The 24,030-nt window shown below is 48.2% G+C and overlaps 9 protein-coding genes across 9 annotated transcripts; 6 read left to right on the forward strand and 3 right to left on the reverse strand.

The window, feature by feature from the left end:
• Nucleotides 1-448: 448 nt before the first annotated feature.
• On the forward strand, nucleotides 449-1,696 carry N7487_008692 (putative HLH DNA binding domain protein; the record flags this gene model as incomplete). Its single annotated transcript, XM_056876422.1, has 2 exons — nucleotides 449-504; nucleotides 556-1,696. The coding sequence occupies 2 exons, from the start codon at nucleotides 449-451 to the stop codon at nucleotides 1,694-1,696; spliced, it is 1,197 nt and encodes a 398-aa protein (XP_056728610.1).
• A 1,766-nt stretch (nucleotides 1,697-3,462) lies between these two features.
• On the forward strand, nucleotides 3,463-4,899 carry N7487_008693 (ANP1/MMN9/VAN1 family protein; the record flags this gene model as incomplete). The annotated part of the gene is made up of 4 exons (XM_056876423.1): nucleotides 3,463-3,635; nucleotides 3,706-4,337; nucleotides 4,408-4,458; nucleotides 4,517-4,899. 4 exons carry the CDS (start codon nucleotides 3,463-3,465, stop codon nucleotides 4,897-4,899), a joined length of 1,239 nt encoding a protein of 412 aa, XP_056728611.1.
• A 1,616-nt stretch (nucleotides 4,900-6,515) lies between these two features.
• N7487_008694 (Zn(II)2Cys6 transcription factor) lies at nucleotides 6,516-8,555 on the forward strand (the record flags this gene model as incomplete). The annotated part of the gene is made up of 6 exons (XM_056876424.1): nucleotides 6,516-6,598; nucleotides 6,659-6,730; nucleotides 6,786-7,208; nucleotides 7,271-7,489; nucleotides 7,552-7,829; nucleotides 7,909-8,555. The coding sequence occupies 6 exons, from the start codon at nucleotides 6,516-6,518 to the stop codon at nucleotides 8,553-8,555; spliced, it is 1,722 nt and encodes a 573-aa protein (XP_056728612.1).
• Nucleotides 8,556-8,916: 361 nt separating this feature from the next.
• Nucleotides 8,917-10,830, forward strand: N7487_008695 (serine hydrolase domain-containing protein; the record flags this gene model as incomplete). The annotated part of the gene is made up of 4 exons (XM_056876425.1): nucleotides 8,917-9,472; nucleotides 9,532-9,642; nucleotides 9,696-9,960; nucleotides 10,020-10,830. 4 exons carry the CDS (start codon nucleotides 8,917-8,919, stop codon nucleotides 10,828-10,830), a joined length of 1,743 nt encoding a protein of 580 aa, XP_056728613.1.
• A 542-nt stretch (nucleotides 10,831-11,372) lies between these two features.
• N7487_008696 (uncharacterized protein) lies at nucleotides 11,373-11,950 on the forward strand (the record flags this gene model as incomplete). Its single annotated transcript, XM_056876426.1, has 4 exons — nucleotides 11,373-11,458; nucleotides 11,535-11,590; nucleotides 11,687-11,850; nucleotides 11,921-11,950. The coding sequence occupies 4 exons, from the start codon at nucleotides 11,373-11,375 to the stop codon at nucleotides 11,948-11,950; spliced, it is 336 nt and encodes a 111-aa protein (XP_056728614.1).
• Nucleotides 11,951-12,915: 965 nt separating this feature from the next.
• Nucleotides 12,916-13,585, forward strand: N7487_008697 (iron-sulfur cluster assembly scaffold protein; the record flags this gene model as incomplete). Its single annotated transcript, XM_056876427.1, has 2 exons — nucleotides 12,916-13,363; nucleotides 13,431-13,585. 2 exons carry the CDS (start codon nucleotides 12,916-12,918, stop codon nucleotides 13,583-13,585), a joined length of 603 nt encoding a protein of 200 aa, XP_056728615.1.
• A 782-nt stretch (nucleotides 13,586-14,367) lies between these two features.
• Nucleotides 14,368-16,429, reverse strand: N7487_008698 (ABC1 kinase family protein; the record flags this gene model as incomplete). The annotated part of the gene is made up of 4 exons (XM_056876428.1): nucleotides 14,368-14,615; nucleotides 14,668-15,240; nucleotides 15,300-15,904; nucleotides 15,987-16,429. 4 exons carry the CDS (start codon nucleotides 16,427-16,429, stop codon nucleotides 14,368-14,370), a joined length of 1,869 nt encoding a protein of 622 aa, XP_056728616.1.
• Nucleotides 16,430-17,083: 654 nt separating this feature from the next.
• On the reverse strand, nucleotides 17,084-21,629 carry N7487_008699 (serine/threonine-protein kinase; the record flags this gene model as incomplete). Its single annotated transcript, XM_056876429.1, has 10 exons — nucleotides 17,084-17,921; nucleotides 17,981-18,431; nucleotides 18,490-18,694; nucleotides 18,754-19,629; nucleotides 19,683-20,486; nucleotides 20,541-20,973; nucleotides 21,027-21,091; nucleotides 21,144-21,173; nucleotides 21,231-21,365; nucleotides 21,438-21,629. 10 exons carry the CDS (start codon nucleotides 21,627-21,629, stop codon nucleotides 17,084-17,086), a joined length of 4,029 nt encoding a protein of 1,342 aa, XP_056728617.1.
• Nucleotides 21,630-22,311: 682 nt separating this feature from the next.
• Nucleotides 22,312-23,553, reverse strand: N7487_008700 (dihydrofolate synthase; the record flags this gene model as incomplete). Its single annotated transcript, XM_056876430.1, has 1 exon — nucleotides 22,312-23,553. One exon carries the CDS (start codon nucleotides 23,551-23,553, stop codon nucleotides 22,312-22,314), a length of 1,242 nt encoding a protein of 413 aa, XP_056728618.1.
• Nucleotides 23,554-24,030: the final 477 nt, after the last annotated feature.

A 24,030-nucleotide genomic window follows, 5' to 3' on the forward strand; every position in this document is an offset into this window, starting at 1 on the left:
TGACATCCGAAATTCCGCGCTTCATGTCTGTCGAGGATCGGCCTTGGTTCACGGTTCCCCTCGCCTGGGTCCGGCGAGGCCCTGGGATCTGGGAACGGGGAACAAAGTACTATCCCAATCTACATATAAACATGCATCCCAGCCCGCATGGTATCCCTTTCTATTCATTGTCTCATTGTATACACACTCGCCTCGTGTAGATTTCGCTTTTGCTTCTTCTTCTTCTTTATTCTGTCTATAGCCCTGCCCCCTTTGTCCATTACTGCATATACAACCTTGATTTATCTGCACTCTCCTCGACATTCCATCCACGACCTCATCAATCCTCATCTACACAGGAACACGAATCAAGCGTGATCTTTCAGTACATATTCTGTCGACATACTTTGAAGCACTTCGGCACCACTCTCCACTGCACATATCACGCATGTCTCAACGACCAACTACGATGTACGAAGAAATGGGTTCTAACACTGACAATATCTCACGCCGCTGCTCTCTGCCGTGAGTTACCTCACTGTCCTAATATCAGACATATCCTAACATACATTCAAGTTCCTTCAACTCCAACACCAGCATGGCTGCCTCTGATGTTGGCGAGGAGCGCCGCCTGCCTCCCCTTCCCCAGATTCTGCCTCTGCCACCCCGCGGTCCTTTCAGCCCATTCAATGTGAAGGATGCCCTTGTTCCTACCACTCCAGGGCCCCAGGATACTTTCCAATTCAAGTCCCCTTGGGCAGCTGCCGAGCACATTATCACCCCTCCCTCACCGGCTAACTCTGCCGAGGGCTCCTGGCAAGAGTCATTTGCCGTGCAAAAGTCCAACACGGTCGATTGGCCCCATGACCTCTCTCAAAACGAGATCATGGCTCTGGTAGCCCCACAGAATCTCAACCGCAAGGCTCCTCTACAGCAGCTCTGCGGCCGCAAGCGCAAGGGTAGCGCCCAGTCTGTTGAAGATGACCAGCGCGAGAAGCACCGCATCGCCGAGGGCAACCGCCGCAGCAACCTCAGCGAGCTGCACCGCCAGTTAGACAGCCGCATCCACGATTTCTTCCTCGAGCGTGCAGGCTGGAACCCTTCCAAGAGCCTTACTCAATCCAAGGAGCACATCGTGCAAGGAGCCATCTACCTAATTGACTTCATGCTTGCCATTATCGTCCACCTTATCCGCCAGGAACAGGTCACACCGCAGCTCTCAGAGAAGCTGCAGCCCCAGGTCCGCTGCATGCAGCTGCAGCAGCTAGTCAGCTCCCTACAGCAACAAAACCAGACGGCCCAGCAACAGCTCAAGGCCACAAAGGCCGAGAACGAGATCCTCGCTGATCGTAACCGCGCCTTGGAGTTCCAGCTCAAGTCCTACGAACAGATGTTCCGCTCTCCCAAGTCCGAGAGTACCAGCCCCGGCCCCGTCCTCGAGTTCCCCGAACACAAGCGCCAGAAGAAGAATGGTCTACCTGGTATGCGGGTGCTCTGCGATGAGATCGCTGCCAGCATGCCCTCCGAGCCTTCCTACACTACTGCTCCTTACTATGACTCCATGCCTAGCTCGACCTCGCAGTCCTTTGGCAGTTCCTACCTCACTGCCACTCCGCCCATGACTGGTCCTTCTTCTCCTGCCTTCCCTCCTTCTCAGTCTTCGTCTTTCTCATTCCCACCGCCATCTCGTCGCCACTCTCTCATTGCGTCTCCATAGATCCGCAGCGGAGATTGATGATGCACGCCCGATATTGAACACTCTTCCTGTTCACTGATGATATCATGACCCTTCTACCCTTCTGTCTGTGTCGCATCCTCATTCGCATCTGAGGCCCTTGCAGCAGTGGCTGTTCTCCCTTACTCTGGGATCCGTTAGGTTTAGTCCTTCGTCTTCCCGCTCCATGTGCATTTAGCGCCTGCATTGTGTACCAATATTTTTTTCTTTGATCTCGGGGACGAACAAGAGGTTCCCCAATTTCCTCGAAGCCTTTTTTTCCTTTGTCGATTGATTTCCTTGCCTCGGGGTTTCCTTTTGTCTTTTTCTTTTCTTGGGCAAAACGGTGGTTCTTTTTTTTTTTTCTTTTTGTCTCTTGTCTTTTGGCGTTGTTTACTATGGATATACATGTTCGGGTGGATATATTTTGGCTTTTGTTCATTTCTTTTATTTCCTTTGTCATTTTCTTCTATTTTTCTATGTCTATAGCTATGACTCAATGGATAATCTTCGATGAGAATCATGCTCTTTTGTAAGGTTACCACGTAGGCTGTGATGTAGAGTGTTGTTTAGGTTAACTATATAAAATATATAGTTATGTGGCCTTTACCCCTTTTTAGTATCTAGCATTAAAATACTCCCATTTCCTAAACATTCCTTGAATGCTGGGCCTACGACATAAGAATGCAAACAATGCTCCACGCGATATCATAGGGGATTTTGATTCTTCTTATCAGGGACAAATCAGCCGTCGATCATTGGAAGGCCCAGCCGGTGGAGACCAGTCCAGACTTGAAACGGACAGGTGGTCTCCTAAAAGATGATTTGAATTTCGAGGGATGGAAGGTTGAATTGCTTTTTCTTTCAAATGAGAATGTAAATTTCATATACTGTCGTTTCATTAGAAATAGAGGTGCCTAACACAGTGCGGACCTCGGGAGTATGTGGTATAAAATGGGTTGGGTCCAGGCCGTGTCTCACTTGAACCTCGTGCCTGGAGATACTTGTCATTTCAATTTTCCTTTTTTTTTGTATGTACTTGTAATTAATTCAAAAGGAATGGAACATTTTGATTTCACCAGACAGAATAACAGAATAACAGAATTACAATTTTACGTATTAAAAATGACCCCAAATAAGAGGATCAAAGTACTCCGTACTTACTGTCCAATGTGTACGCGCAATCCCTGCAGAAAAAAAAAGTGACAACAGAGAAAAATAGGGGGGTACAGATATTTCGTTGTACATTATTATACTCCGTACCTGGTAACAGAATAAGAGAGACAGTGATATATACCCCATGCCCCATGTCATAGTATTTAATAACCCCTAAAGTGCACAGGATCATAGACGATCAAGGCTATAAATAAAAATAAAAGGGTCTTGGCTGTCACCGTTGCGTTTGGCTCAAGTGAACATTTGATATGCTTATTATTTTGGTTTAGTAGAGTAATAGAGTAGTAGAGTAGTAGAAATAGTAAAATAGATAAAATAGACTTAAGAACTACACACAATTATGCCCATTAGAACTGTAGAATAAGAGAGAATTGTAAATGTACACTTGTCTTGCTGATTTCAGCCCTTCTCCAGGGCTTGGCAGGCAATCGCATTTCCCCCGATTCCCGATTCTGTTTTCTCCCTATCAACCATTCGCTTCACCATTCCTCTCCTCCTCTCTTCTCCACATTCGTTCGGGGGTTTTACGACGAGTGTTCGAGACGGGATCGCCCCTGAAATTCTAAACCTCTCACATCTCGTCATCTCTCATCATGTTGTTGCCAAAGGGCGGTGTTAATTGGAAGTCAGCCAAGGCCAGATTGCCACCATGGAGGGCTATCATCGTTTTGTTAACACGGACTCGCTTCTTGGTCTCCATAGCCTTGACGGGTCTGCTTATCCTCATGTGGCGCGGTGTCAGCAGGTCTGCATCAGAGATGCAAAGGTGAGAGAGAGAAAGCACCCCAATCCATCATTCGGGAAACCATTCATACTGACCCGACTGGCTCCGACAGCTTCTACTGCTATGGTTCCAGCAAATCACCCATGGAGATGACCATTAACGAGATGGTCGAATGGAGTGCGCACGCCCAGACCCCCGTCCTCTTCAACCGCCACGAACCCTACGAAGTCAACTCCACCTCCATCACCGATCTCGACCTGAACCCCATCAAGTCTACCTCCAAGGCCGCTCTCAACCGCGAACGTGTACTCATCCTGACCCCTCTTCGTGATGCCGCTCCCTACCTGGCCAAATACTTCGACCTCCTTTACAAACTGTCTTACCCACACGAGTTGATCGATCTGGCCTTCCTCGTCGGTGACTGCAAAGACGATACCCTCGCAAACCTCGCCTCCGAACTCGACCGCATCCAGAACCACGCCGAGGAGAAAATTCGCTTCCGCAGTGCAACCGTTATTCAGAAGGATTTCGGTGCCGATGTGGAGATGAGTGTGGCAGAGCGACACTCGTTCGCCGCACAGGGTCCACGACGCAAGGCTATCGCCCGTGCCCGGAACTACCTGCTCTACTCGGCTCTGAAGGCCGATCACTCCTGGGTGTACTGGCGCGACGTGGACATTACTGACTGTCCCGAGCGTATCCTGGAGGACTTCATGGCCCACGATAAGGACATTCTCGTGCCAAGTATGTTGATTTTGCTTGGAATTAGGATCGGAGGTCGAACAGCTAGCTGACAGTGATTTCTTTTTTTTAGACATTTGGTTCCACCGTTACAACCAGGATGGTCATGATATCGAGGGTCGCTGTATGTATACCCGTGACACCCGGTGCGCTACGCAGATTGCTGACATCTTCATTCCTAGTTGACTACAACTCATGGATCGAATCCGACAAGGGCCGCCGTCTGCGCGCGTCTCTGCCTACCGACACCGTTCTCGCCGAAGGCTACAAAGAGTACGACACTGGCCGCACCTACTTGGTCAGCATGGGCGACTGGCGAAATAACAAGGATGATGAGGTGGAGCTTGATGGAATTGGTGGTGTCAACATCCTCGTCAAGGCCGATGTGCACCGCTCCGGCATTAACTTCCCCGCATACGCCTTCGAGAACCAAGCCGAGACAGAAGGTTTCGCCCGCATGGCCAAGCGAGCTGGATACCAGGTGGTCGGACTGCCCAACTATGTGGTCTGGCACATTGATACCGACGAGAAGCCCGGAAACCTTGGAGACCGTAAAGCGTTCTAGTTTCTACCTGCATTCCGTCCGCCGGAAATCTCGCTTGGGATCAAGTTGATCTTTGATCCCACCCCGTCATCGAACATCCACCATTCTCCATTGCCTCGTGTGTTATCTTCCCGATGATTATCATCGAGGAAAGCCTTTGAACCACGACGTGTTTCACTTCCTTTCCTTCTGTCCCCATTTTTCATTTTCCTTTCCTTTTCTCTTTTTGGATGGATGTTTCGCGACGGAAAGCCTAATGACTTCCCTAATACAGTATCTTCGTGCGTTCTAGGGAGTGTGTGTATTTGTTACCTTGGCGCTACGGGGGAAAATGTTGTTTGGCGGGTTCGCAGGTCTATAAAGTTCCTTCTCCAGGCCTCTTTCCTTGATATACCGAATTTGTGTCTCATGGGGACACACATCCCGAGTTGTGGGGATGTGTGTATAACCGGGCATGTACACTCGAGCGATTCAATCTCGATCATCTGTTCTTCTTGTGCAAAACCTACATTAGGGACCGAGAACCGGACCGTCTACTTTCATGTGTTACTTTCTTGTTTCCAAGTTTGATTCTGATTCAGCTATGCAGGGTCATCTCCAAATTGTCCTTTCTATTTTCGTCTTTTTCTCGTTTTGTCATATGCTGAGCTGGCGTCTTCGACTTTGGTTTTTTTTTTTTTTTTTTTTGTGATGAGAGAGGGTGGGATATCAGACTAACTCGGTTAAAATCCAGATGCTGTGCGATGAGTCTAGATTTCTTGCAGATGAAGCAAGGCAGATATCCGCGCTGCTCTGCGCTATCTTTTGAGTTTTCATGTATATAATCAATTGCACGATTTCATTCCCTGCAAATAGCACGAGACGTATCACATCACAGTAGTTTGATAGAAGGCCTCTTAGCCAAGACTGCGGCTGTTAGGTCAGTTGAACCTCATGTTTCTTTTTGGAAGTTCAATTCCTCTCGCATTCAACTCGGAATCCTTGCGCCACGCAAAGAAATCCAATCAAAAATTGGGTGGCTCGATAGATCGTTCTTCTAGGATCAAGTTTGAATCCGATTGGTAACGGCATGCGTCTTGACGGGTGACTGGCTACATGCTGAACGGGTATTCTCGGTTATTCTTTTTTTAGAGGGACGTCCAACATAAGCATTTCCAAGAAATACGAGGGGCGAACATATATGTACATATGGTGCATGTACTTTCTCGGTCCTAGATCCTAAATATTGGGCCAACCTTTGGGTAGCGTTTCTTTTATTCCGCCAGCTCTACTTGTATGGCTGGATTGAGGGGTTGGATAATCCTTGCAAAAAACAAAAAAAAACAAAACCTTAGCTGAAAACCAACGCAAGAAAAGGGGTCAAAGTATGAAGCACAGCCTTGTATTTAGGTGAGCTAACGTAATCATCTTTAACCCCAACAGATACACGCCTAATCTCCAGCAAGAGACAACCTCAAAAGATGAAATAGAATCACTAACCCACCTTGCTTGAAGGCACCCCCATCCACCTAATACGTTTTCCCCCTCATCACTACGGAGATGCATCTCTAGGCCCGTGTTTTTGTTTTAGAGCATGGGATCTACAAGATCACCACTGTAGTCAACCCCAGTTTCGCTTCATCGGATGAATTAACACGATGCCTCCCGTATCTAAAACGTGCCAGGGCTGCGCGGATTCCAAGGTGCGATGTGTTCGGGATAACGAGATCGCATGTAATCGGTAGGAATAAGAACAGTCTGAGGTTTCCGCCAAAGAAAACTGGAGCTTATCTAAACACAGGTGTCTCCGCTTGGGAAAAGAATGTCTATATCGCCAGACTGGGCGTCGATTTAATGGCTTCCACAAGGACCGGTAAGCAAGAAATTCCGTCATGATAATATCGTTTATTATCTAACTCATGACTCAGTAAGATCGCGGCTCTTGAATCAAAGATCAATGAACTCAAGGCCGACCGGGGTGGCCTAGAAGGAAATGAAAACAGCTCAAGCACGCGCAGCACCTCGTTAGTTGACGACGATGTTGCGCCCGAAGATATCATCAGCCGAGACTTGCTTGACATGAAGACCGCCGAAAGGTATCTAACCGCATTCAAGACCAAAATGACCCCACACTTCCCATTTGTGGTTGTTCCCCCTGATGTATCTATCAAGCGGCTCCGTCAGGAGAAGCCATTCCTATGTCTAGCAATTCTTGCGTCGGCTTCGTACGAGAATATGCCACTGCAACGGGCGCTGGGGGCTGAAGTCAAGAAAGTCGTCGCATCACGCATGGTCATCGGTGGGGAAATCTCCTTTGAGTTTTTGCAAGGGCTGCTGGTCTTCCTCGCATGGTAAATCGCCGGTCTATATGAATACTTTGATATCATGATTGCATCTAACAATAATATGGCAGGTTGCATTATCACTCACGGCCCCACCGCTATACTCAATTCCTCCAACTGGCTATAAGCCTCATGATAGATTTGCGGTTGGACCGTCCGCCGCAGACACGGACATGGAAGACAGAGTTGCGCTTTGGACTTCAATATAGTTTGCAGAAGACGTTTAATCGGCCTTCTTGGGGAAGCAATGAGCAGAGGGCTGTCTTGGGTTGTTACTATTTGTCGTCATCGTGAGTTTGTTTATGTACCATCGCAGCTTGTTGGATGTTGACTGATAGTTATCTCGCTTTAGAATTGCGATGCTTGTGCAAAAGAGATCTACTATTCTACGTCTCCCGTACCAGGAAGAGTGTTGCAAGACCCTCAGTGAATCTAACGAGTATCCCCACGATAAATATATCAGCTATGTGATACAGCTCCAATTTATTGCTGAAAAAGTCGACAATCTATCTGCAAAGCATGGACTTGACTTGGAAACGCCTGGATCGGGGTCAGAGCTCTACATCACCAATTTAAAGTCAGAGCTGGAGGCGTTCCACCGTCAACTGCCCTTCAGTATCAACGAAAGCTGTAAGTCTCAACAGAACACCAGGCTCACTATTAAAGAGAGGGAGAGAGTGTTGAAACTAATTTGTAACTGTAATTGAAGTTCTTCTCGCTATACAATACCACGCCACAGGGCTTACCCTATTCCAACTAGCTCTCAACATCACCAAACAAGAGCCCCCATCACCCTTTGAGTCAACCTCCTGGAGAGATGAAATGTCGCTCGCGGCACTTATAGCAGCCAGTTCGATCCTCAATCTGTACATTCGACTTCCACCTAACGAGGAGGTCGGATTTAACAATACGCAATGGGTACAGATAGGATTTGCCTTGCTAGTTACCTATCGACACACCGTGGCAGCCTCCAAACCAGATCAAACTGCTGCCTTCCGAGATACCCTATCAAAATTGAAATCGAGGGTTGGAGCGTTGACTACTTTGGATGTAGATATGAATGGCGCTCGAGATGCTTTCTTCGACTTTGGGAAGCGTGTAGCTCACATCGAGAACTGGCTCGCGGGAGATGGCAGACAAGAAGAAAACTCTCACAGCAATGAGAGCTTTGAGGAATTTCAGCATACGGTCTGTCTCGAACCGACACACTTTGATGGGCTTATGGGGGCTGTGGAGGCGGAGCATCTCGATATCCCTTTTGGGAATTCATTTTCAGCTTCGGACGAGGACTTTCAAATTCCACAGGATTTTTTCTTTGCATCCTCTTTTGAGCAGATTACGGGTGACTGGACATGATTCTAGGTTCAATATTCCATTATGTGAGGCTACTTTTATAAATTTCCTTTGGTCAAGCTTGTTCTCACCTCATACTTTGTTCTAGTTAGAAGTCAAAAAAGTTGCCGAAATTGAAGTTATGAAACAGATACTGGAAATGACGTGAGAAAAGGCCCCAATACGAGATAATAGACTAAAGAGGTAGTAGCCCTAGGGCTTGGAGTTTCTAAATTGGGATGACGATCCAACGTTCGTATCGCCGAGCCGATCTATACAAACCGCAAACCGCCAAGAACTTCAGCATCACCGACCCGATGTTGGATACAAAACAGATATGGAGGAAGCAAGAATAGGAATACAAATCAATTACAGTTATTTCAAAATGATCTCAGTCTCTTATGCTTCGACGTTCTTCTTGCTCTTCTCTCCGGCACTCTCTTTCACCCCATGTCCACTGCTCGGCGCAGCATTCCCTCCGTTCTCCCTTGACACAAATGACAAAACCGTTGGAGTTGCCCTGAAAGAACTCAAACTGAAGTTTGACACACTAGTTACAACAAACACTGGTGTTCATGGGGATGTCTCGGCGAACACTACCTTTAGCATCGCCTTGTTCTCGCCTGACACTGGCAATGCCGAAGACGAGCCCTTCTTCTGGCAATATCACCACACAGCCCCTACATTGAACCAGTCTTCGGTAGGATCTCATGTCGCAGATAAAAACAGCATTTATCGTATTGGTGGCCTTACCGAACTCTTTACTGTGTGGAGTCTTCTTTTCACGGGAAACGGAGACCAGATATTTGATGACCCTGTTACCAAGTACCTCTCTGAGCTTGGTAATAGTACAAGGGAACAAGATGTTATTGGACATGTAAAGTGGGATGACGTTACTGTTGGCCAACTTGCAAGTCATATGTCTGGAATTGCAAGGGACTGTGAGTAGGGCACTGAACGGGAATATGGTTGGTGATCAGGACTAATTCATGATAAATAGATTGCTCGAAGGATGTAACTTTACAAACAAGTTCTACTGAGGCGGGACTGCCTCCACGCCAGGCTATCAACATGCCTTGCTGTGGTGATGGTTCCAAGTGTGATAGCAGCGGTATGAAATCCAAGTCTGTGCCTACTATCCTCTGTGTACTAATCTCTTCATAGATTTCATTCGACACTTGGCCAACAAAACTCCGGTGGTTCCAGCTGGGGGAACCCCTAGCTATTCCAACATGGCATTCCAACTTCTAGGCTACCTAGTTGAAAAGCGGACGGGAAAACCATTCAACCAAGTCCTTCAACATGACATCTTCGACGTCCTAGGCATGACCGAAACCTCAATCTTTGCACCAAACAAAACCACCACAGGAATTATTCCCGTGAGCAAAGAAGCCAGTGGTTGGTTGGCACACGACGAAGCAGACCAAGCGTAAGTCCATCCCTTCTCCATACATCCCTTCCACCAATCTAACAATACATGCACCCCAGATCAACATCCATTTTCTCCAGCGTCAAAGATCTCGCAACTGCCGGCCAAGCAATTCTAAACTCAACCCTCCTCAGCAAACCTCAAACGAACCGCTGGTTCAAACCAGTCTCCCACACCTCCAATCCAGCCAACTCCATCGGATCCCCATGGCTTATATACAGCTCCGCCCAATCATACCCCAACGCATCCATGGTGGACATCTACACCATCCTCAGCAACGAAGGCAATGGCGAGGGCCTCTACAGCTCATACCTCGGCCTGGTCCCTGACTACGGCGTCGGCTTTGCCATTCTCTCGGCCGATACTGAGACCCCGGCAGATCTCAACGCACATGCGGATATCATCGGCGATGTCGTGCTAGAAGCGTTGATGAAAACGGCTATTGAGCAGGCTGCTAAGAATTTCGGTGGCAAATACAAGTCATCTAACATGAACTCGTCTATTGCTGTTGAATATGATAGCTTGCCGGGGTTATACATCCAGGAGTTTGTCAGTAATGGAACTGATTTCCGTGCAACGCTCGCTGGGATCGTGGGTGTTGCGAAGCCCGCGGATCTGAGTATTCGCTTGTATCCTACACAGCTGGTTGAGGAGTCTGGCTCTGGATCCAAGCAGGCTTTTAGAGCGGTCTTTCAGGATAAGACTGAGTTGGCGGATAATGGAACCCCGACTTGTGTGTCTTGGTTAGATCTTGATAAGCTCCAATATGGAGGTCGTGGTCTGGATGAGTTCATTTTTTCTCTGGATCGAAGTGGTCAGGCTGTCAGTGTTGAGATTCCGGCTTTGCAGGTCTCGCTAGGAAAGAACTAGCAGGAGAGATGGCTGACCACTGTCATTTACTTGTATGTACTTTCTTTTTTTGTGTAACATCACTTTTGGACGGTGTTTTTTGGTCCTTTGTTATAGTTTAAACATGAAGTTATTCGTTTTGCTGAACCTCAATCTCCTTCGATATCCGTCTACCTAGACATCAATCTCTCTTTATCTCCGAATGTAACAAAATTGGACAAAATATCATTCTGCACGTGACCCCTCACGTCCGTGCCATAAAAGCGGCTCAAATAGGAAATATCCCCCCAGGGAAAATCCGATATACAAAGTACGTACATTGTAGTTGCATACTTCGTACAGAAACCACAGAACCCACCAATCGACAATCCAATCCATTCCATTTTCCCTTCACCATGTCACTTCGTGTCACCCGCGCCTTTCAAAGCAAAGCCCCCGCTTTCCCCCACGCGCGGGTACCGCTCCGCGTCCCGCCATCACACTTATTCTCCTCCAGCCCCTCAGCCTCGATTAAAACATTCCCAACACCCAGAAAATCAATTCTAACCTTCCAATCTCGCAATATGTCTTCTGCTCCTGCTAAGAGAGAGTTCCTCTGCATCCTGCCCGATAAGCCCGGTGCGCAGGCGAAGCGTCTTGAGGTTCGCCCGTGAGTTCTTTCCCCGGCAACTGGAGTCCAGCGTGGGACGTATCTCTAGGATGAGTTTTGCTAATGTGGTCTTCAGTAACCACCTCGAGGGTGTTAAGCCGCTCGTTGCGTCTGGTGCTATTGTTGCCGGTGGTATGTGACTCACTTTGTTTCTGTTTTGCTTTTGTCTAGATCGTGCCATGGAAGGCTTGTAAGCGCATGTACTGACATGGATTGGTTTTTGTCCAGGCGCAATGCTCAATGCTCACCCCGCCGATGGCGAGACCCCCTCTTTCAAGGGAAGCATGATGCTTGCTGTTGCGGAGAACGAGGCCCAGGTACTTGAGCTGCTTAACAAGGATATCTATGTCTCCTCTGGTGTGTGGGATATGGAGAACGCGCAGATTATTCCGGTATGTTATACAAGAAGAGGGTTGTCTGGTTTTGTTTTTTTGCTCGTTGCTAACCTGTCTTCTGGTTTAGTTCAAGTCTGCTGTTCGTGAGGCTTTGTAGTTGCATATCTAGGTTTTAGCTTTGCATTGGGTCTGGGACTTGGGATTTGTCGTTTGATATATGAATAAAAGCGACTGGTCATTGAGTTTGTGCTGCATCTAGATGTCTTTGTGGTTTCCTCGGTAGTTCTGTTCGGTAGTTCTGTTTTACTTGTAGGATGGAAGATGGAAGACTGATAATATATCATGCTAGCAGACTGGCTAATCAGTGAGTAATGCCGAAAAGGATAGATACGGTTAGCCTGGTACTTCTTTTCTCATTTAGGCATGCATATCCCGATTGGAACGATTAGAATAAGCCGAGGAGTGGAACTACACTCCGATTTTGTCCCCGACTGTAACTCCGCGGGAATAAGGTCGGCCTAATTTGGATTGCAAGGATGTAGTAATAGGTCGATAAACGTATATTGTATTCGAATAGTCGAAGAACGTAGAACGTACAAACATCAAATTGATAATTGATCGCCATGGTTGAATTTACGCCTATCACTTCACTCCACTATTTGATATCATCGTCCAACAATTGGCCCAAGGAGAGGCGGAAAACAAGACGTTGACCGGGCGAGTCCACCGCGGAGAACTTGAGTGGTGCAGAGAGCTCGCCACTCCTGGGAACTGATATCACCAGCACGCATTATCACTGGCACAGAGATATAATTCCCCAACTTTTCCCATCTGGTACATCACTCATATCATTTAAATCTCACAATCGAAGACGGAGGAAGAGATACAAAACCGAACGTCATCTTTGTCATCTCCGACGACCGGCGGATCCGGACAAAGAAACTACCCCATTAGGACTAGCGTGATTAGCTAAGACCCGATCAGATTATTTATGAATTCATCACTTTCTCCCTATCAGATCCATCTTTTTTTCGCCTTCAACTCATTACCCGTGAAATCAAACACCCTCCATCAAATACCCTCCATCAAAACATAACATATTCATAATAATCCACATCCACAATGTTCAAACGCCTAGTCACCGTTGCTCCCCGCGTCGGCTCCGTCGCAACTCGCAGCACCCTTTCTCCCCTCACTGGCCTGCAATCCGCTCAACCCGCCATTCGCCGTGCTGCTCCCGCCCCAGCTCAACAGCGCAGAGGATACCACGAGAAGGTCCTTGACCACTACAACAACCCCCGAAATGTCGGCTCCATGCAGAAGGGCGACCAGGACGTCGGTACCGGTCTTGTTGGTGCACCCGCCTGTGGCGATGTCATGAAGCTGCAGATCCGCGTCAACAAGGAATCTGGCCGTATCGATGACGTTGTCTTCAAGACCTTCGGCTGTGGTAGTGCTATCGCTTCGTCCAGTTATCTGACTGAGCTCGTGCGCGGTATGACCCTCGACGAGGCTGGAAGGGTTAAGAACACCGATGTGGCGAAGGAGCTGTGTCTGCCTCCTGTCAAGCGTATGTCCTTTCTCCTGTGATGGTTGATGAATTTGGTCCATTCGAATGCTAACACACATTACTTTAGTGCACTGCTCCATGCTTGCCGAGGATGCTATCAAGTCTGCTATCGCCAATTACTACACCAAGAACCCCAACACCCGTACCACAGATCTGTCCGGGACGGGTGGCGTCATTCCTGATGTTAAGGTTGAGACTGCTGGTAGCCCTGCTGCCATTTAAATTCTTTTTTAAATTCTTTGTTTTAACGGTGTGAGCTTATCGGATGGATTCTCCATCTGAATGACGCAACCCCACTCGTTTCGTTTCACGAACTCTGCGATTTTTAATTCCGAGGTTGTCTTAATACACAATCATTTGATCAAGGATGCTTGTTTTTGTCGGGGAAAATCGACAGGAACAGGCGGATTTGGGATTCGTTGTACTTGGGTGCCACTGAGAATGTGTGCCAAGAGATGACGATGGATGAGATGAAAACGAACAAATTGCCCATTTGTTTGATGTACATATTTCCCTTTTTTTTTTTACACGTTCTGGTACTTTTTATCTTTTTTTTTTCTGCGATGGCGCCTCGGTATCTGGGATCCTTGATCGATACTCTCATCTCCATGTTCTGAAAAGCAGCGCCTTGATAGTTTCCAATGAAACAATGAAACCAGAACAGTTATCCTTTTGTAAAATGTAGAGTAAGTAATATCACAAACAATCTATAATTTATAATTTTATCAACAATCTATCTATTTATACAAGACCACGCTGGGTCTTTGCTTTCTGCGAGAATACAGCAGAACGAAGCCCGGAAACATAGAGCCCATCCTCTAACAATCCAGTCAAGAGATGAAGAGGCCATGTGCAAAAAGAAATATAGAACGCCGTCGCTGATGCACAGAGAGACCACTCAAGACAATCCGTGCCAATGAACCAAAAAAACAAGGGATATAATGGAAAAACAGAACAAATGAAGGAAAAGCACCAAGGCCAGGGCATCCGCAAGAGAACACCGTCTAACCACTCCGAAGGCCGAAGCGAGTCTTCAAGGACAGTACAGTCTCATAAACAGACAATTTGACCTCAACACGAAGGTAACTCGCGTAGGCATACACGAAGCGGAAGAAGTTGCGGAAGACACCGCCAGACTCCTTAATGAGCTCCAACTGCTCTTCAAAGACAGTGCGCGTGGCATAACGCGCGAGGATAAGGAAAGAGCGCATTGGGCCCTGGCGCGTGTGAAGGTTTTCGTCTAAGCTGCGAGCTGGGAGGGAGTTAGCCGATGACATCTAGAGGGTCGAAAGTGAAATACATACTGAGGTCATTGGTCTTCAAGATAAGAAGAATAATCCGGGGAACTTGGCCTAGCAAGACAACCAGTTGTTGCAGCATGCCTTCACCCAACGCACCAGAGATATCATCCTTCTCCTTAGCCGTCCGCGCAGAAACGACGCTTTCCTTCGTGAGAACGCTGTAGTCTCTACCGGTAATGGCGCTGGCAAAGAGTGGGAACTGCTTGTCTGTGACACCGGCAACCTTGAACGCGAACTCGCGCATCCGCGGCACGTCCGCGTCGATAACGGCTAGCCACAGCTTGGCGTAGTTGCGGCGCAGGTCGCGGTCGATGTTACGGTAGAGTCCGTGGTCGTAGAGGACGATATCGAAGTTGGGGTGTGGGCGGGTGTGGTTCGGGCGGATGGCGATGTTGCCGCCGTGGGGATCGCAGTGGAGTGGGGCATTGTCGCCGAAGATCATCTCGTTGAAGACGTGGGCGAGAGCGGCGGAAACTTCGTCGCGGTCGATGTTATTGGCGTCGAGGTACTCCAGGTCGTCGGGGCGGTGACCTGCGATGTACTCCATGACGAGGATACGCTTTTGGGACCACATCACTGGGATCTAGTTAGCTTCAAGTTATACATACAAAGACAGGGTTGGCAGCATCGCGAACCTTTGGGAATGACCAGTGGGGCATCAGAGTGCTTCTTGAAGTACTCGCTGGCATGAGTAGCATTCTGGGCTTCCATCCGGAAGTCCAGCTCTTGCGGCAGCGAGAAATCCATTTCCTTGGACAGCCATTCCAGGTCATATTCAGGGAAGAAGCGCTTAAGCATGGAGAAAGTGAATCGAGTCAAAGCCAAGTCCAACGGCACCCATTCGTCCAGCGCGGGATGCTGGACTTTAACGGCGACCTTTTGTCCAGTTTCCTTCAACGTAGCAATGTGTACCTGTGCCAGCGATGCAGCACCGATGGGTGACGATTCAAAAGAGGAGAATAACTCATTCATGTCCTGGCCTGTGTCCTTGCGGAATAGCTCACTGATCGATTCAATTGACGAGACGGGGCATCTGTCCTGGAGCGGGATGAAGGTCGAGGTCCATTCGATGGGGAGTAGGTAGCCCATGCTGCTGAGATGCTGGCCCAATTTGATGAAAATTGATCCGTTCTTTTCTAAGACACGGAGTGTACGCTCAGCGCATCGCTTGTGGCATGCGCTAATCAGTGCGTTATGTTCTTCGGGGGACGAGGCTTCTTGTTTCAGGGTAACACGGTAGCTGCAGCAATTCGAGGTTATATTAGCGATCTTGTCAAGGCGCAACATGGGAAAAGTCTATAGAGTCAATATAATCCACTTACTCGTTGATACAGACAGCCAGTGTGCCGACAACGCGCCCACTGCGTTTCGCTGCCTGGAACGCATGCTCCGCTTGGTCAGAGAACGTCACTGCGCCCAAACCGAGTATACTTCCAATGAGAAACCATTTTATGACACTCCGCTGTGATGCACTCATGCTGGGCGCATTTTCGGACTTGTGCTGACTCTTAGTCTCCATAGACAAGAGAGACGAAGCCTTCGCGGAAAAAGAACGGCGTGAAGCGGCGAGGGTCGAGCCCTGGGAGGACACAGAACGACCCCATGATGAAGCGTTGATTGCACCGGAAGAGGGCGACAGTTGTAGTGGCGATTTCGAGGCCAGAAGGAACGAGGATCCAGATGTTGAGGGTTTGGACGTTTTCCCGATCACCGTTGCGGGATCAATCTTGAATGCCCGCAACGGCACGCGAAGCGCTGCGCTCATTCCCGAGGCGAAGGCCACCGGCCAGAAAAAGACCAAAAGAAAAGAGGAAAGGACTGATAGTGCTTGTAGGCGTTTCTGGGCTTAATTCATCGTATGATTATTTGCGGCTCAGAGAGATTTTTCACGGTTCTCGCCGCCAATCGGCTTCGACGCTGCACGTGATTCCATCTATAGATCAGCCCATAACAGACGTCATAGCTAATTTGGTGTTGAACAGGTTGGATAATGCGGATGATTGACCAGTATATGCGACAGCGAAGAAGAGACACGAAAGAAGCATACATTAGCATCATAAAGAAGAGATAGGGAGGGGAGTGCGGACTGTATATCAAGGGCCGCCAACAACTACAACATCCTTCTGTTATACAAGTCAAACTGTTCACTTATGAGCTTATGCCAAGGATACCGATGCAAATTAGAAGAAATTATTGATTCAAACAGAAAAGAAAACCATAGACTCTATGTGCAGCAACCAGTACCCACATAATAACAAAAGGGCTTTTACAAAGGAGTAAAACCATGCACCATCACCCCAATATCCATTTAGAGTTGACAACGCCGTCACCAGTGTACAACCAGGCCAATATGAGGTAGAGAAATCGGAAAGGCAATAACACAAACATATCAATTAGCTAGACCATTTTCGACGTCAAATTACGTCCACTCAGAGTCTGCGAGCGTTTGGCGGCGGCGACGAGGAATGATTGAAGGTCGCCGACTCAGCGAGCTAGGAGACTTGTTGTCTTCCTCACGCAATAGCTCAACGTGAGTCATTCTACTAGAAAGGGGTCGTGCAGATCTGGGCCTGGCAGCAGCCGCGCTGCTTCCATTGGAGGCAGATCCAAGAACCGGGTTGCTGCCATCCCGACTGCCAGGTCTCATAGCCAGAGAAGAAACACTAAGAGAGTTCCGCGGGTGCCGGGGAGTTTCCCGACCTTCCAGGTATCCCCTTGACTGGCTGGTGCGGCTAGATGAGGGTGTGGATGGGGTAGATGATGCCGAGAATAAGATTGGAGGGGTGGTGCATGTGCTTTGTCGTCGGGCTGTCGGTCTGCGTTTGCTGACGCCATATGCCTCGCTGGATCGAACTAGCTTGCCTGCCATATCTCTGACAAGGATTGCAGGGTCGTTCTCCATGTTTCGAATAGCATCGAGCAGACCATAGGTTGCGAGTAGCCCACCTTGCTCTTCGTTTGAATCACAAATACTGGCTATTATACGCAAAAGATTGAGTCGGACGGCGGCTTTGGTGTGATGTAGCTTCTGCCTCAGTCTCTGGAAGATATCGGGCCGCGCGAAGGTAGATGCGACATGAGGACTGAGCCGAAGAAGTTTTTGCAGAGGCTCCAGAGTATTCTCGAATGCATTAGCTTTGGAAAGCTTCAAGCATTCCGCAATGGCACTAGTGAACGTGACGGGGCCCTCAAATGTATCACTCTCAAAAATGCCATCCAAGAGATGTTCTTCAACCTTGGCGGTTTCTTCTTGAAGCCTAATCATTGTTCATTGTCAGTTTTAGGACCAGCTGCGCTTTCGGAACGGGAGACAAACCATGTGAAAATAGCATCCAAGGCAGTGACTTGCCAATATGGATCCAAGAGCAAAGAAATGTAAAAGCCAAGGCCCTTGTTGCGCCACAGCTCTCTACGGCCAACTTTTCCAGATTGTGCCATGTCGCAGAGAATTGGTAGGGCAAACTCTTTCAGCGGCCGCTCTGTGAGTACGATCTTTTGCAGAAGCGGTACAATGCCATTTAGTGCAGCGTCTTCTTGCCGAGACTTGTTCAGACGGCACATATTGTAGATGGTGTTGAGGATCTGGTTCGAGAGCTCGCGGAAGTGTGACTTTCTCAGGTTCGATCGAAGCAGATCAGTCAAGACATCGATGGCGTTGGAATTCTGGAGTGAGTCTAGAGTAGTTGAAAGCATCGACAGATTTTTAATGAATTTCAACATCGTGATTTGATGGACTGGGCTCATTCGCCTCAGCTCTTTCAAGACTCCTTGAATCCATTGTTAGCATGTAACGTTGTGAAGGTTCATTGGAAAATTAATTCTTACTGTGCAAGACTGTTCGTTCAGAAACCATCTCCTTAACATGATTCTCGGCCTGCGAGAATATGAAGAAGATATTGGCAATACGGCCCTCAATGACTTCTGTCAATTCCCCATCTTCATCAAGGGCACGGCTTAGAACAAGAGACAAGGGATCAAGAACGGAGTTGCGGGACAGGATTCTACAGAAATCGTTCTTGGGGGTTGAACCCTGTAGAAAAATAGTTAGATCTGAGGAGATGCATAGTGCAATGAAAGCGAAGTACTTACTTGCAACTCAAAGACACTCCAGATTCCGTTCACACCAATCAAGACCAGTTCGCGTTCATCTTCATAATCGTCCTCTAGGAACTCGACTAGGACATTCAAACCTCCAGCACTGACAAAGATCTGGAGAGTGAGGGTGGAAGTCTGGTACATCTGCTGAACAAAAAATGCAGCTTCAAGTCGAATCTCGCGGGGGTATTTCTTGGATGCAAACTCATTGATGATAGGGATCCCGCCGACGAAGCAAAGATTTTCCTGGACCTCATAGTCATCGTAGATAATTGCGTTGACAACCCTCAACAGACAGAAGACAATATCACGCCGGCGAGTAGTGTCAAGAATCTCGAGAATTGGCAGCATGCCATGAGCACTGATGATGATGTTTTTAGTCTCTGGGAGATCACAGAAAATCGTGAATAATTGTTCAGAAATCTCCGCAAGAACTTCTTCGTCTTGGGATGTCTTGAGAGAGTCCACGAGACCCTCAACTTGGTTGCGAAGACGTGCGTATTTATCACGCGCAATATTTTCTTCGAGATCCACCTCGTCAAAGCCTTCTTCCAATTGCGCAAAGGGGTCATCCTCGTCTTCTTGATCTCCTAGCCATGAGTTCGACAGCTTCGTGTTTAGCATTAATGTACTTTGATCTGAGCCATCGTCGCTCTCTGCCTGATCTAAAGCAGCTTGACCGGCCCCAAGAATATCAGAGAAGTCCTCATCGTTTTCATTTTCAGCAAACCTTTGGATCTCAATAGTAGAGCGGTCGCGCTTCACAGAGAGCTGTTTGCGCAGCTGAGGATGCGGACCACCAAGGTCGTCATCCATTTGGTTGTATCCTATGTTCTCATGAATAGGCGATGATGGATCATCCTCGAAGTCCTGGAAAATGTTAGAATCATACAGGGAACTCAAAGTCTTGCCGGAGACTGTACCTGATAACCGCTCAGTTTTTGATCCAATACATCCTCATTGGCCATAATGAGATCTGAATAATCATCGACAGGGTTCTCTTTGTAGCGATTGGTCGCACGAGGTGTCGGACGAGCGCGTCTCGGCACGGGATTTTGGGTGAGAATTGGAACATTTTGCATTGCAGAAACAGGGGCATTGGATCCAGGCTGGGAGATCGCAGGGCTTTGAGGTTTGGAAGGCTCTGCCACAGAAGGTTTGATGGGGTATGGTCGAATGGTCTGCAGATCGTCGTCTGAGAAGCCTGAGCTATCCTCAAAGGGATCAGAACTGTCATCCGATTTGAGTATAGTCCCATCGAGTGACGCAAAAGCTTTAAGTCTCTCGGAAGAGAGCATGCCCCCGAAGTTATCGTGTGGCCGTAGATGGGGCAACTTGAGGGCGCTAGGAGAGATTGCGGTAGCAAAGTCGTCGTCCCAATTGTCATCTCCTGCTAACACAGGAGAGCGGAAGCGATCCGTAGATTTGATAGAGGTTGGTGATGGCAGGCTATCGACCAATGGGTTATTCCGGGTAGATGGCAGGCCGGAAGTACTGGGGTGGTCTGGCCTCTGCTTTTTCTTTGAAGTCCCGGTCTCGGGTGATCGCAAAGCCTCGTTCCATTCCTGGACACTCTTGACGGCTTCTTCATATTCGGTAGATTTCTTGGGGATTACAGATTCGGTTCTGCGCGCATTGACAATCCATGGATGTTTAAGCAACTTTCTAGCCGAGACTCGAAGGTTGGGGTCTTTTTGGAAACATTGCATGAGGAAGTCTTTTACAGCCTAGATAAAGTCAGTATTGCATACGTATGCATGGACAATCCGAGAAAAACTTACCGGCGAGGCACCCTGCGAAAATGGAGGGTGATCATCGTTTACAATACGAAATAGTGCTGGCATGGGCTGCATATTATGATAAGGGGGTTTCCCCTCGAGTAGTTCGATCACAGTGCATCCTAAACTCCAGATATCGGAAGCTGTTGTTGCGCCTGAAAGTTCGATTACTTCGGGGGCCATCCAATACGGCGTACCAACCACGCTTGATTCACTCAAGCCCGTGGTCCGACTTGCCACACCGAAATCTGCGAGCTTGACGAGTCCTTCCTTTGTGGTTAGAATGTTCGCGCCCTTGATATCTCGGTGGATAACACCCTGTTCATGCAAGTAGAGTAGACCATGAAGAACCTGGGACATATAAAGTCCCACAAGATTCTCAGGGAAACGACCAAAGTTCTTCGCAATGGAATGCAACGAGCCATTTTCGCAATATCTATAAACAATCAATTTTTGTATCCCATTGAATTTGAGCCCAGGGAAACGTACTCGAGAATGATGTTCAAAGTTTCAACCGATTTCACAAATCCGTGGTATTTGACAATGTTGGGATGCTGCAGGGGTGTATATTAGTATAGAGTTGACATATTTTGGCAGGTGTCTCACATCAAGATTCTTGAGAAGGTCGATTTCAAGCTGTTGCGTCGCGTGTTAGCACACCAGACGAACACCGAGAGCGGTTTGATCCCATACCATGATAACGCGCAATTCACTCTTTGGAAGATCCGTCAACTTGATTTGCTTAACGGCAACAGTCTCCCCTGTATTCCAATTCAGCGCGCGATACACGGAGCCGAAAGCTCCTTTGCCAAGGCAGTCTCCCAATTGCTATCATCAACACCCAAGGTCAGCATCTGCCCAATCCATGTTTTGCGGGGAAACAGGACACGATATCCATACATAATCCTTAAGCTCTGCAACATCTTTGGCCGACGATTTCAAAACTTTGTCTTCCTTCGGTTTCTCTTCTCGCTTTGTAGGACTCGTTCCGACTCGTGTCAATCGCGGCTTTATCGGGGTTCCGGGGGTTCTCGAGGAGGGGGTGAGAGGGCGAGGCTGCCCTTCGGTCCCTTCGCCGGGCCGGGCGACCATGATGCAGCACTAGGATAGACTGTATCCTAGTATGTGTTCAAGTTGGCTGTGGGTCTCACGGTGTGGTTTGAGGTAGAGGGGGGGTGGGGTGAAAGCCGAGGAAGGAGGCAACCTTGAAAGAGCTAATAACAACGGTCTGAGAGGTCATGTCATAGGTTCTGGCAATCATAATTGTCAATTAGTCCGAGTCTACCAAAGCACAAACAAGCATCACGAGTGGCCATTCACGTGCGGACGTTGTGGGGAGGGTCTCACCAAGCAGACATTACAGCACTTCAGCTCTCACGCCCTAGAGAGCTGTTTCCACAACAAGTCGAGGTGCATGTAAGATCTTCAGATGGACACAATTACCATGAAGGATCCTGAAGAATAACGATCCAGTAGAGGCGACAATAGAGCGCGAAGGGGGTTTGTTCGCAAAGAAATCGTGGTTGTTTTGAACTTTCGTGCTCCACCCGCCGCATCATGCAGGCTGTGCTGGACAATCGCCGATCAGCCCTACAGTGCACAGTTTGATGGAATTTTTACTATTTAATCTAGAAGAATAAGACCGCTTGACGTATAACTTTAGTTTACTAGAGGATATAAGAGGCTGGAAAAGAAATAAAAGGTTTGCTGTTGACGTATGGTTCTATTATTTACTGATATAGGTCGGGGAAATCCAATCGATCTATACAGGGTATCATTTTTGGGCACGGAGAAGGCGCAACACATCGGAAACGAGGTACAAGCTACCAGCAATGACAAGAGGACCCCCTTGGGATTGCTCACTAGCCCACTGAAGAGCGGGAAGTAAATCTCCTTCAAAGCTCTGGACCTGACCTATGTTTTGGATAGCTTGAATAGCAGAGGCGAGCTCTTTGGCGTTAGTTGGCTGGACCCAGGGCATCCCGTCCACGGGACCAAACTCGGCGGTGGCGACTCGGTCTCCGGGCCGGATAATCGAACCAAACACACCAGCCAGATCCTTTCCGCTTGACGCGGCAACAACCCAAGTCACGGGTTGGCCTTGAATGCGCATTTTGCGGTCCACGTACTTGCCGAGAACTTCAGCAGATTGTGCATTGTGAGCACCATCAAGCAGGATAGGCTCTGCGCGAGCAATCAAAGGCTGAAGGACAATGTTTTGTAAACGGCCCGGCCATGTTACATCAGCCAGATATGGAAGCAGCGAGAATGCATCCATCTCAGGTCGGAGTTGAGAAAGGGCAAGGCGAAGTGCAGACACTGCGCAGCACATGTTTTCTTGTTGGTGGGGCTCTAGATCAAGCTTCTGGAAGTAAGGCGCAAGTGCCGGAATTTGTTCAGAGACTGTTGCGGGAGAGACAAACAAGGAATCAATACCCAATTCTTGAATATGAGTCCTCACAGTTTCAACCACTTCCTGACTGTTTGTATTGTCTACCACACAAGGGACTCCAGGCTTGAGAATGCCCGCCTTCTCACGGGCAATCTCCCCAAGTGTTGATCCGAGAAAAGCCTGGTGGTCCACCCCTATCTTTGTAATGACCGAGACAAGAACATTATTCAAGATATTTGTCGCATCTAGACGGCCTCCCATGCCCACCTCGACCACACCAACTTCGACCTGTTCATGGTTGAATATCTCGAACGCCGTCGCGGTCAACAACTCGAATTCGGAGGCACCGATGCCTAGGGTTTGGTCTCGTAGTTTGACTTTATCTTCGATCTGTCGGAAAAGGGATTCTTGGACCACTTTCTCTCCAATTGTAATACAGTCCCATCGATCAATCAAATGCGGGGAAGTGAAACGGCCACAACGCACTCCGCCAGTGGACAGCAAATGGGAAAGGTAGGCACTGATAGATCCTTTACCGTTGGTTCCAGCAATGTGAATGGACTTCCATGAGAGCGGAGTCTGCTGGAGCAGACTCGCGACCCGGCTTAATCCTAACTCAATCATTCCTCCGAGTGTGGCGTGATGGGAAGTTCAAGGTCAATTGTCATTATCGACCGAATTATCAGGTAATGACGGCCAGCTTCAGAACTTCAAAGCTCCATTGTCAACAAGAAAAAGGGAGCTAGGATGAGCATAAGCTACGGTAATCTACCCGTGGGCCTCCAAAGGTCGGAGCGCTTACCGTGATCGGAGAAACAATTTCACGTGATACTCTAGATATTCATACCTCAGGCATAATAATCTTCGTCCTTTACCACAATATTAAGGGTTATTCTATAGAATCCAGCCATTCAGCTGTTAATCCAGTTCATTGAACCAAAGGGGTTTGAAAATAGGCTCTCTATAATTGATTTCCTCAAAAGACATGGCACAAACATGTTACTGAAAGATTGAACAAGAGGCACGTGACCCAGCTACTCTAGCCACTCCCAAAGCCTCAGGCATGAGTTTTTCTAAAAACCTAATGTATCTCCCCCGTCT

The sequence above is a fragment of the Penicillium crustosum genome (assembly GCF_028827405.1).
Source record: "Penicillium crustosum strain IBT 35664 chromosome Unknown utg000003l_segment0_segment0, whole genome shotgun sequence".
Taxonomy (NCBI): Eukaryota; Fungi; Ascomycota; class Eurotiomycetes; order Eurotiales; family Aspergillaceae; genus Penicillium; species Penicillium crustosum.